Raw genomic sequence first — 12,770 nt, 5'->3', positions numbered from 1 at the left:
ACTGGTTGTTGACACGTTTATGCATCCGTTAATTTGTCCTTTGGGAAGGCTACCATCAGCTGACCTGAAAGATCAACTTGAAGCTTCTTGTCGTGTAGAATTGGGTTGATTAGGGGCACTTGTTGACACATATGTGTAAAGTTTATGCATCGGCTTTGGTCCTTTTGGTAAGGCTACCATCACCTGATCAGATGCTTGCGACTTCCGAAAGCTGCTCAACTTGATGCTTCTTATTCGTGTAGCATTGGGTTGATTACGGAACGTGCCCTCACGGTGCCCATCATACCGTTTCCCGTCACAATTCCGCCCCAGTACTCGCTGATCTCATAGCTGTTTGCCAGGACTTTTTCAGGGTGTGCAGGGGCTTCATCGGCTATGGCTAAACCCCTCAGCTCATTGTGTAGACTATTACGACTCTCCATTTTTATACTCATCCTACCCCTCCTCCTCCTTGGAGCCCTCTCCATCGCAGTGCTCTTTGGCACCATCACCTCTTCGATCTCGCCCATCACTTCCCGTGTACCTTGCAGCCGAGCTTTTAGCAATCCTGCTTGCAAGAACCGACGCACCCTCTCGAATTACAAATGGGCAGGCTGGCGCGACCCATCTGTCACCATTTTCAGCGCTCCGTGCCGACCGTTCGTAAATTCGACTGATGATCAGCAGTACCAAGTTTTCCTTTCATGGCTCACGTTGTTGCCCACTCCGAAGATCGTTCTGCTTGGAAATGATCCGTCTTTCGAGATTGTTTCGAAGGAGTTCCCAGATAAGGTTTCAGTGGAGCCGAACATTGATTATAACGTGAAAGGTACACCCCTGTTCCACAGCATGTTCGCAAGAGCACAGCAGGCGGAGACAGATATTTCAGTAATTGTCAACGGAGACATATTGCTGCTGCAGGACTTTATGGATGCATTACAGAAAACGCATGCAACGCATAAAGATTGGGTGCTTTTTGGTGAGCATTGGGGTCTTTCTGGTGCTATGCCAATTTCTTTTGTTAGGGAAGGGTCAGGGAACGTACAGATGACAAGCAGGCTTTCAGATCTGCCGGCCGAGTGCAACGAGGTAGCAAGGTTCGTGCGGTCGCAAGGATTCCAGGGTAAGTCAGGGGCTATAGATATTTGGGCATGGAACAACAAGGTGGACACTCCTCTGCTTACAACACCAGTGCCTCCTTTCTCCCTTAATCGAGGTACCTACGAGAACTGGCTCGTCCAGCACATCATCCAAGAATCGACAGCCCGGGCGGTTGTGGACGCAAGCGAAGCTATAGCAAGCATACGTTTGGTCTCAGGGTCTTCGGGCCATGAGAGCAATCCCGGTGTAGCATGGGAAACTTACATCAATGGCCACTTATCGCGGGGCGCAGGAAACAATATATCTGGCGAAGGAGCACGTGGAGTAGTAAGGCGTGCAAGGGTGGTAGCTCCATGGAAACTGATACAATGTGCCGAGCCCAGAGTCCAGAATCTGTGCATGATCCCGCAGGAGATAAGAAGAGAAAAAGATGAAGACCCTGGCAACTACAGACAGGCAAATGCGGATGCGGGGGAAAGGCAAGTCAACATGGATGCCATGCAACATTCATGGAAAGCGTTGAGCGGAGGTGGAGCAGGGATGCGAAGGACGCTGGAAGAGCTACTGCCACAGGTTGCGGATGAGAATAGGGTGGTGGTGATGGTGGGAGGGACGGCGAATTACAAGGAGATGTTGATGAGCTTTACGTGCAGGGCGAGGGAGATGGGGGTGAAGAACGTGCTGGTGGCTGCGTTCGACGAGGGGCTGATGGAATATGCAAGCATGCAGGGCCTCGCAGTCTACTACGAAAGCGCCGCTGATGACTATCAGACTCTTATCGGTAGTGATGGCCTTTGTATATTCGCATCTGAGTGCTTCCAACACGTCTCCAAGTTGAAATCCTGGTCCGTCCTCCGTGTCCTCCGCCGTGGCTACCACGTCTTGTGGAGCGACATCGACGTCGTTTGGTTTGAGAACCCCCTGCCTGAGCTTTGGCAACTCGGCCCCGGCTCCATGGCCATCCAGAGCGACGAGCCCAACCCCGCCTTGCCCGAGAATAGCCTCCGCGGTGCCAACTCTGGCTTCTACTTTGCTCGCTCCGACCTGCCCACCATCCGTGCCTTCGAGTCCATCGTTGGCCATGCCATGGGCACCCAGACAACCGAGCAACCCAGCTTCTATGACGTCCTTTGTGGTGCCGTCGGTGAGCGACGTGTCGGTGATCATGAGTGTTACCTTCCCAGTGGCCTTCGCATCCACTTCCTCAGCCATACGCGCTACCCTAACGGTTACGTCTTCGGCCACTGGTCCGCCCTTGACCCTCGTGCCTCGTGTCTCTCTATGCAATGTGCCCTTCTCCACAATAACTACATCGCTGGTAAGGATTCCAAGATGCTCCGCCTTGTCTTGCATCACCTTTGGTTCTATGATGCCCCCTCTCGCACTTGCCTCCACCCCTGGCACCCCCTCGCACGTGCCCTACCCTCCGTCTCCCTCTCTATCCTCCTGAATGACCTCCATCTTACCCTCCCTCCTCCTCCCCCTCCTTCAGTGGATCCACATCCTGCTTGACAGGACACAAAGGATTTGGGACACAATTTGAGTGCCCAACACATTTGCCACAAGTTGGGACCTCAATATGACCACCTCATTACAACATCCTTGATTTGTACCATTATTTAATCGCTCTTGATTTGGAATGAAATTCTCCCTAAACGAGTGAGTGTAGCGCCCATGGGGTAGTTCAAACCAACTAAGGTGCATGGAATCATTAAGGCACCTTTGATCGGATACTATAGCCATTCTTTTACATAGTCTTTGCGATCAAACCCATTCTTTACATTGTTTTTGCCATCAAACCCACTGAAATGCTCGAGGGTTCTTATTATATTGAATAGGGTTGTTCTGATTGAGAAGTTTATTTTTTGGTGGACCATTCACACACAATGTTTAACGTGAGGCTTTTTAGTCTTCTTGTGTGAGAATCTAACTTTTAACACTAGTTTGGTAAAAGGACATAAAAATGTCCTAGGACACTTTTATGTCTAGTTAAATTAGCCACTTCCTAGAATTATTCAAAAGCATTGATAAGGTATTTTGGGGTTTTGATTATTTGCCATAATAGCTTCTATGCTGAAAAAAACTTATAATTATTATGGATTGGAACTTGCACCTATTACTTTGAGTTCTACCTAAAGTTTTAAGGCCCTGTTTTCTCAAGTTTTTAGATAAAATGGGCATACTTCTTACTTAGAATGAGTTTTCTTAGATCTTATAAGTCCTAGAGTCTAAGGATAACTATAACACATATGTTTATATTTCCTTGGAGCTAGATAATCATATTCATTATGATCTATGGCCTTAAATGTCATTTTAGTGAATGTTGATGGCGAGGTAAAAATTGATCTTTTGCAAATTCTTTGACATGTCTAACAAGTTCCAAACTTGACCATACTTTGTATATGTCTTCAATAGCATATTATGGAGTAGCGTGAGTTTTAAGGGGACTAATGTCATGTAGAACACCAAATTCAAATCGTATATTGATTGTTCCATTTGCTGTAATACACGCTTAATTCAAGATACAAGGGTTAATGGATATCATAAGAACCTTCATACATTTAAATTATACCTATAGAGTGCCTCTAATCATGAATGAGTGATACCGATTAAAAAAAGTTATATGCAGAACAATTATATACATGATAATTTAAAACTATACAAGTGAGATTTGATGCGGAACCTGTTAATTTGGTAGATAATATTAGGAGCACTTAATATCTTTTAGTTTTATCCTTTATTGTGATGTGGTGACTTTCCCTTATGATATAATATTGCTATACTTAAGATATGATGCTTTGTGGCTATTATGTATAGTATATAAAAATGCTTATTTATGAAATGCAACTTATAATGCAACCTCTAGGGTAACCACTCTTGTTAATTGATAAATTAATCTTGCCAAAATGATTTTTAAACAAAGTTTTGTCACTCTTAGGTGTTTGATATACTTATAAACACTTTGTAAAAAATACTAGCTCCTTGAAATCAATTTTATTTTCAGGCATGCTAGATAAAGTTTCAAATGTGAGTACTATCTGAGTGAAAGATTGTGTTACCATACATTTGTGAGCATTTTGTAAACACATGGAATAGTTCTTTTGTGATCCTTATATTTTTAGATAATAGTCCTATGAGTTTACCTTAAGCTCAAGAGAGGAAATCACCAAAAAACACATCTACAACAAGTTGTGATTTTTTGCCAAAACCTCAAAAGGACACTTTTATGTCTTATTATGCTACCAATGTAGGGTTAAAGATTCTCAACTCCACAAATCTGGAAATGCCACAAGGGTTTAGACTTGCATTCCAACTTTGTATAAACACTATAAGCAATGAAAATATTATTTTTCTATAAAAAGTTAAAGTTTTCACATTTAAAAAAAAAGTGTTAAAGTGGATAATGCTATTGAATGTGATGTTTTTTAAAATGCTTCCATACATATACAATTTACCAGATCCCATTACTGGACCCATGCTTTTGATGTAGACTCTACATTGGTAAGAGTACTTCTAAACCCTACATTATTTAGAATATAGTAAGATACACCCTCATAATGGTGATTGGTGATGGACTTTGTTAAAGGTGCTAGGTTGCAGTAAAAGCTACAAGTGGATGAAAGCATGGATAGGTGGTTTAAAAAATAGTGTCATTGACATTACTTTGTCAAGTACTAACAAGTAGTGGCTAAAGGTAAGAACGTGTGAGTAAGAAAGAATGGCTAAAGATACTAACATGCAAGTAAATAGAATGGATAAGGGTAAATAGAATGGATAAGGGTACTAACGTGCAAGTAAATAGAATGTGTACTACTTTGTCAATGGAAAGAATGGTAGAGAATATGGATTTATTATAAGAAACAATACAACGTCTGTGCTCAATAGATAATAGGATCTCATATGCAAGAGAGAAAAGCAGATAGTATGGAGAATCAAAAATTTGATTACTGTAAAATTGATACAATAGATGGCGCTACCTCCCAGCCATGTGCTCCTGTGTGAGAAGCTTCGATGGCATGCTAGAAACAGTAGAGGACAGAGGCTGGATGCTAAGGAATCAAGGTTGCTATAGCCAGTGATGAATATGGGCTTCATAGGCTTGCTCTTATATAGCCACCAGTCGTAGTCGGTTAGACCCAATTGGGAGACCGACCCAGTCATCCCAAAACGACCGATTGGAGGGGGGTCCCAAAATAGGCCATTGACCACACATTAGAACCGTGTTGCAGAATAGAGCAACTGACCTACGATCACCGTTCCACCGCCTAGAACCATCCGAGATCATTTGGGGCTCCAAACGAGCCTCAAAACCTGAGAGTGGGCTGCCCTGAGAAATGCTCTGTCTACCCTTAGTGTAGTCAGTCATGGGATGCCTTCCTGCACTTGCATGTAGCCTAGTTGACAGTGTGCCAACTCTATCTAAAGCCGTCCAACCATCAGGCCACACATGGCCCCCATCTAGTGTCCAAACTAGGACCTACCAGATAACCGAGCTACTCAAATGCCTTCTCCTCATATGGGGGGCTTACAAGTAGCGTTAGCTGGTTCCTGCGTAGTTACACTGCGTAGTTACACGAGAGTGGAGCATTGATATCAAAACCCCCCTCATGTCACCGCAAGTGAACTTACTTTTTCGGCCCAATGCCAAGTCGATGAAGATGCCTCTCTAGCAAGTCTCTTCCAAGAGCCTTCATGAAGATGTCCGCAGCATTCTCTATAGTCAAAGAGTACACTAAGTCGACCTCTCCATCCATGATGAGCTCGCGTACAAAGTGATATTGAATCTCAATGTGTTTTGTGTGAGCGTGGAACACTGGGTTCTTGGCAATTGCCATGCAATTCTGATTGTCACATGATAACTGCATAGGCTTGTTCTGCAAGGCTTGTTCTGCACTGCACCCTTGTCCCCTAAAAACCTCCTCAACCACACTACCTCACAAGAAGCAAAACATGCTGATGTGTACTCTGCCTCGGTAGAAGAAAGAGCAATTGTAGGTTGCTTCTTGCTGACCCATGACAGAGCTCCAGATCTAAGTGAGAAACAGTAACCTATCACTGATCTCCTGCTGTCCACGTCTCATGCCCAATCCGAGTCACAGAATCTGGTCAAGGTGTTGCCCTTGGTATAGGTGATGCCATAATCAAGTGTGCCTTTGATGTATTTCAGCCCCTGCATCCCTGCCCTCCAATGGTTCTCTCGGGGCTTATTGGAAAACCTGCTTAGTATACCAGTTGCAAAGCTGATGTCCGGCCGTGTGTTGCACAAGTAAATCAAACTGCCCACAAGCCTTTTGTGCTTTGCTTCATCCACCAGTGGTGATGAATCCTCGTTTGAGAGCTTCACGTCAACCTCCATAGGGGTGCCAACTGTCTTGCACTCAGCCATGCCAAATGCCTTCACTATCTCTCCAGCATACTTCAGCTGTGAATTTAAGATCTACTGTTTTGGCTCTTGCCAAACTTCAATCCCCAAACAGAAACGCATCAGTCTGAGGTCTACTATCATTTCAAACTCTCTTCCTAGCAATTGCTTTGTCTGCGAGATCTTCTCTTCATGGTTTCCTGTTATGACAAGGTCGTCCACATAAAGGACCACGATCATACACCTGCCTCTTGTTGAGATATCAAGCTCTACCCCCGATACATCTCCTGGATGACTATCATTTATGTCACCGCCTATGTTAGTTGTACTCGTGGTGTAGTTAGACTACCACGTATGTTTTTGGTTTGGGTTCACATATGAACCACGTATTCTAGGTTTGACATATAGGGTATTTCCCCCTTCTATTGTATTGTTGTTGTGTGCAAAAGTGAAGAAAGGCTTCACCCTCCAACCTTGTGTCCTCTCTCTCTTTTGTGTGTTGTGAAGAAAGCTGAACTTGAGTCTCCTATCTCTCTCCCTCATTCTTTACATGGTATCAAAGCCAGGTTCGAGGTAAGGAGCTCAAGAAAGCAAGCCAAGTTTGTGGTGTCCTGGTAAGAGGACCAGTGTTGCTTTCCTATTTCGAGTTTGGGAGCAAATCTCTGCAGGTAGCACAGCCAGAAGTGCAGGAGTGCACTGTTTCAGATTGAGAGGCCCTTCGCGGTGTGGCGAGAGCGCAGTATATGCGCGGTGTGACTTTATTTTTTGGATTTGAGGCCGTTTCGGGGCCCGTTTTGAAGGCGCAAGTTCTTCGCAGGCACTCAGAAAAAGGCCCTGTTTTTGCTGTGCGACCACCGCGCGGCTAGTCGGTGGAAAGGTGCCACAGAAATTGCATCGTATGCCTGTGTGCAGAGATATTGGGAGTTGCAGATTCATGCCTGTTGCCTGTTGATGCAAAATCGTCACTAGGAAGTGACTGTGTGGTGAAATACCACTTTCGTCAGTGTTGCAGATCTGCCCCTGTGAGGCTTTTCGCTGAAGTTTTGCTATTTGCCCTTGTGAGGCATTTGCTGTGTTTACAGGTTGCTGTTGCAATTCGTGATTTGTAAAATGTCTGAGAATCTGTCTACCATTGTCAGTGAGAAGCTTGACAAGAACAACTTCCAAGCATGGAAGTTCAGGATGACAAACTTCCTTATGGGAAAGGGAGTTTGGGATTATATCAGTGGTGAAACTACAGAACCAGTTTTGGGTGCTGCTCCTACTCCTGCTGAATTGAAGGCCTTTAAAGAATGGCATGAAAAAGCCAGAAAATGCCTGTATTGGCTGTCTGTTAGCATTTCAGATTCTATGATTGTGCATATACAGGATGTAGAGACGCCTAAGGAGGCATGGGACACATTGGTGAAGCTGTATAGCACAAATACCAAAGCACGAAAGATGCAGCTAAAGCAGGAGTTGCACAATGTGCAAAGGAAAAATCTGAATATAAATGAGTATTCCTTGAAGGTGAAAGGCCTTGCAGATTCTCTTGCCTCCATTGGAGCACCTGTTGATGATGAGGACTTAGTGTCCGTGACCTTGAATGGTCTTGGGAAAGATTATGCACAGTTTCGGACATCCATTGGAGTCCGTGAAACATTTCCTGATTTTCAGGAACTTATTGCTCTCTTGCTGAGTGAAGAGCAAAGGAATGGTGGTTCAGCCACCTCAACTTCTCAAGAGACTGCTTTCTACTCGAATATAGGTAGAGGCAGGGGTAGAGGAAGAGGCCGTTTTGGTGGCCGTGCAGGAAATCAGAACCAACAGCAACAACAGGAAAACCAGTCCTATGGAGGAGGACGTGGTAGTTCTAGAGGCAGGGGGAGCCAAAGAGGCCGTGGTTCATGGCAAAGGAACCAGCAAGTAAATAGCAGCACAGAATGCTATTATTGTGGAAAGCCTGGACACAAGGAGAATACATGCTATAAAAAACAGAATGACATCAAAAGTGGGAAGTTGCAGCAAAGCAACTATGCATCATCAAGTGGGCATGGTGACGACAGAAATGAGCACCTTTTTGTGATGCAGCATATGGTTAACTCCATGTCAGGAGATGCTGCAGCTTGCAATGATGTTTGGTATGTTGATTCAGGTGCCTCTAACCACATGACCAGTCATGGTGAGTGGTTTCATGATGTTAGAAATTTGGATAAGCCAGGTTATGTTGAAACAGGTGATGATACTGCGCACCCAATTACGCAGGTTGGTAAAGTGCCATTGGCTATGCAGGATGGCAAAACGAAGTACTTGGCAGATGTACTTCATGTTCCAAAAATCACTAAGAACCTGGTTTCAGTTGGCCAGATGGTTGAGCAAGGTCTGCAGGTTAGATTTAATCCTGATGGATGTTTTGTTGAGGACTTGAAAAATAAGTGCCGCTTGGTTGCGAAAGGCAATAAAAATGGCAGAATGTTCACCTTGGATGTTGATATGCCTGAGGTAAAAGCTGCTATGTTTGCGCATGGGAGAGGTGTCATTGCAGATATTGAGATATGGCACAAGCGCATTGGGCATGTGAATATACAAAGGCTGAAATCTATGCAAACGAAAAACATTGTTGCAGGTTTGCCTAAATTCAGAGTTGAGGGAATGCAAAAGGTATGTGAAGCATGCCAAATGGGTAAGCAGGCCAGACATGCATTTCCCAAAAATGCTAAGGTGAGCAGAAGACCTTTGGAAGTGATCCATTCAGATGTTTGGACAACCAAAGCTGCTTCTATTGGTGGATGCCATTATTATGTGACGTTTATTGATGACTACACTAGGAAGGTGTGGATTTATTTTATGAAGCACAAAAGTGAAGTGTTTAGCCATTTCAAGGCTTTTAAGGCCATGGTTGAAAAAGAGAAAGGTGTGCATATTAAAGTGCTAAGATCTGATGGAGGGGGAGAGTACTTCTCAGAAGAATTTAGTGAATATCTGAAAGAACAGGGAATTCAAAGGAAGTACTCATGCAGGTCTACCCCTCAGCAGAATGGGGTTGCAGAAAGGAAGAACAGGCATATTGCAGAAGTAGGACGGGCGATCCTAAATGAGAAAAACATGCCTGATTATTTTTGGGCTGAAGCAGTAGCAACTGCTGTTTATATTATGAACAGAACCCCCACTGCAGCTGTCCATGGCATGACGCCTGAAGAAATGTATACAGGCCAAAAACCAGATATTTCTCATTTGAAGGTATTTGGTTGCATAGCTTATGTTCATGTTCCTGATGAGAAGAGAACAAAGCTGGATCCAAAGGCAGAAAAATGCATCTTTATTGGATATGCTCTGCACCAGAAAGGGTATCGCTGTTATAACCCTTCCACCCGCAAAATGCAAGTGAGCAGAGATGTTGTTTTTGATGAAATGAGCAGCTGGTATGCACCAACTGTTATGGTAGGAGATGCAGATGTAGGAAATGGGAATGCTGCAATAAATCCAGAGCAGCAATCTCAAGCCTTGAGTGGACCCAGAGAGTCCTCTACTAGTGGATCTAATGCATGGACAGGGAGATTGAGATCTAGTGAATCGTCACATAGCAGTCCTGATAGTGTTGTGCAGGTATCACATAAGGGAAAAGAAAAAGTGGACCATGCTCCAGTGTTTGATGTGTCTGCTGGTAGCTCTCATGTTGATGGAGAGTCAAGTGGCTCTGAAATGAGCCTTGATGAGGAACTTGGGATTCCTTCTGTTGTTACACCTGGTGCAAGGAAAAGCAGGCATGATTTAAAGACTCCTGCAACTGATCCAGTTGTACGGAGGTCCACTCGTATTAAGTATCCAGTTGACAGGCTGAGATATGATGGGTATACAGCACATCACTATGCTTATATGGTCAAGGTTCTAGAGGAGCCAGAGCCCACATGTTTTGAGGATGCAGCAGGGCATAAAAATTGGGAAGCAGCTATGGATGAAGAGATGGCTGCCTTGGATGCAAACCACACTTGGGATTTGATGCCTTTGCCTCATGATAAGAAGGCTATTGGCTGCAAGTGGGTTTACAAAGTAAAGCACAATGCTGATGGGTCTGTTAGCAGGTACAAGGCAAGATTGGTTGCCAAAGGTTTTGCGCAGACATATGGAATTGACTATGAGGAAACTTTTAGCCCAGTTGCAAGGATGGCAACCGTGAGAGCAGTAATTGCTATGGCTGCTGCAAAGGGATGGTCTTTGCATCAGATGGATGTGAAAAATGCCTTCTTGCATGGTGATTTGCAGAAAGAGGTCTATATGATGCAGCCGGAAGGTTATGAGGATAATTCACATCCCGATTTTGTATGCGGGTTGCGCAAAGCCTTGTATGGCTTAAAACAGGCGCCGAGGGCATGGTCAGACAAGATAGGGCAATATCTTGTCACTATTGGATTTCAGATTTCCAATTCAGATTTTTCACTTTATGTGAAAAGGACAAACAGAGGGATTGTGCTTATAGTCATCTATGTTGATGACTTGATTATTACAGGTGATAGTGATGCAGACATTAATGAAGTGAAGCTGCTGTTGAAGCAGAAATTTGAGATGAAGGATTTGGGAGAGCTGCGTTACTTCTTGGGCATTGAGGTTATTAGATCCCTGAGTGGGATATGGCTATTGCAAAGGCAATACGGTTTGGACATGCTGTCCAAATATGGGATGACAGGCTGTAAGCCTATTTCTGTTCCATTGGAGCAGAATGTGAAGCTCAATGCAGAGACAGGTGAGCTTCTTGAAGATATTACTATGTACAGGCGCATAGTAGGTAGCTTGATTTACATGACTATAACCAGACCAGATTTGAGCTATGCTGTGGGGCTGGTGAGTCAGTTTATGCAGGCACCGAGGAAGCCACATTTGGATGCGGCTAGGCGCATACTGCGGTATGTGAAGTCCACATTGCATTATGGACTGTTTTATGAAGCTGGGTGTGCATTACAGGTACATGGATACACAGATGCTGACTGGGCTGGTAGTGTCTCAGACAGGAGATCTACTAGTGGTTTTATGTTTTCCCTTGGGAGTGGTGCCATCAGTTGGAGCAGCAAGAAGCAGCCAACAGTTGCCTTGTCGAGCACAGAGGCTGAGTACAGGGGTGCAGCAATGGCTGCATGTGAGGTAGCTTGGTTACGGAAGCTACTTGCAGATATGGGACAGTCAATTCATGCAGCAGTTGTCATTCATTGTGACAACATTAGCAGCATCATGCTTGCTAATAACCCAGTTTATCATGCTAGAACGAAGCACATTGAGGTGCATTATCACTTTGTGAGAGAGAAGGTTCTAGCTGGTGAGATTGATCTTGTCTATGTCAGCACTGAGGAGCAGGTGGCTGATATTTTTACGAAGGCATTGGGTACCGAGAAGCTTCGCAGATTTAGGAGCTTGCTTGGTGTACGTGAGATGGATTTGAGCTTGAGGGGGAGTGTTGAGATATCAAGCTCTACCCCCGATACATCTCCTGGATGACTATCATTTATGTCACCGCCTATGTTAGTTGTACTCGTGGTGTAGTTAGACTACCACGTATGTTTTTGGTTTGGGTTCACATATGAACCACGTATTCTAGGTTTGACATATAGGGTATTTCCCCCTTCTATTGTATTGTTGTTGTGTGCAAAAGTGAAGAAAGGCTTCACCCTCCAACCTTGTGTCCTCTCTCTCTTTTGTGTGTTGTGAAGAAAGCTGAACTTGAGTCTCCTATCTCTCTCCCTCATTCTTTACACCTCCTTCTCTATAGATATACAAATTTGCATCATATGCAGTCCTGAACCTGTTTTGCAGAAAGTAGGCATCAATCCACTGGTACCATGCTTGTGGGGCCTGTTTCAGCCTATAAAGTGCCTTCTTCAGTTTGCAGACTTTACCTTCTGAACTAGGGATCACAAAACCTGGTGGTTGTTCCATGTATACCTCCTCCTTGAGATCTCCATTCAGAAAGGCAGATTTTACATCCATCTGAAACATGGGCCAACTTTCCTATGCTGCTAAAGCCAAAACACTATGAATTGTGGTTAGTCGAGTTGTGGGAGCAAAAGTATCATGATAATCAAGACCATGTACATGTGCGAATCCTTTTGCCATGAGCTAAGCCTTGTACTTATCCAACGTGCCATCGGACTTGTACTTGGTCTTGTACACCCACTTGGTGCTGATTACCTTGCGTTTTGGTGGTCGATCCACAAGGTCCCAAGTGTTGTTCTTCATTATGGAGCCATACTCCGACTGCATAGCCTCCATCCACCTATCATCACCCTGTGCTTCTTCAAGACACTTGGGTTCTTCAACATGGATCACCTTTGTCATCAAAGCGTAGTTGACCAAGTGTTTT

General features: G+C 44.4%; 1 protein-coding gene across 1 annotated transcript; it reads left to right on the top strand.

Annotated features, from left to right (window-relative positions):
- Positions 1–375: 375 nt before the first annotated feature.
- LOC147898206 (beta-arabinofuranosyltransferase RAY1-like) lies at positions 376–2,592 on the top strand. Its single transcript, XM_087378871.1, has one exon. The coding sequence runs from the start codon at positions 376–378 to the stop codon at positions 2,590–2,592; it is 2,217 nt and encodes a 738-aa protein (XP_087234997.1).
- Positions 2,593–12,770: the final 10,178 nt, after the last annotated feature.

This window comes from Dipteris shenzhenensis, chromosome 9, assembly GCF_047967505.1.
Source record: "Dipteris shenzhenensis isolate YYH24624 ecotype China chromosome 9, Dip_SZ_1.0, whole genome shotgun sequence".
In the NCBI taxonomy this organism is placed as follows: Eukaryota; Viridiplantae; Streptophyta; class Polypodiopsida; order Gleicheniales; family Dipteridaceae; genus Dipteris; species Dipteris shenzhenensis.
Note: the sequence above shows the minus strand (reverse complement) of the source record. Positions and strands in the feature narration are given on the sequence as shown.

Excerpts from the sequence above, each read along its gene's own strand:
- LOC147898206 (XM_087378871.1), top strand. The coding sequence starts at position 376 with ATGGCTAAACCCCTCAGCTCATTGTGTAGACTATTACGACTCTCCATT.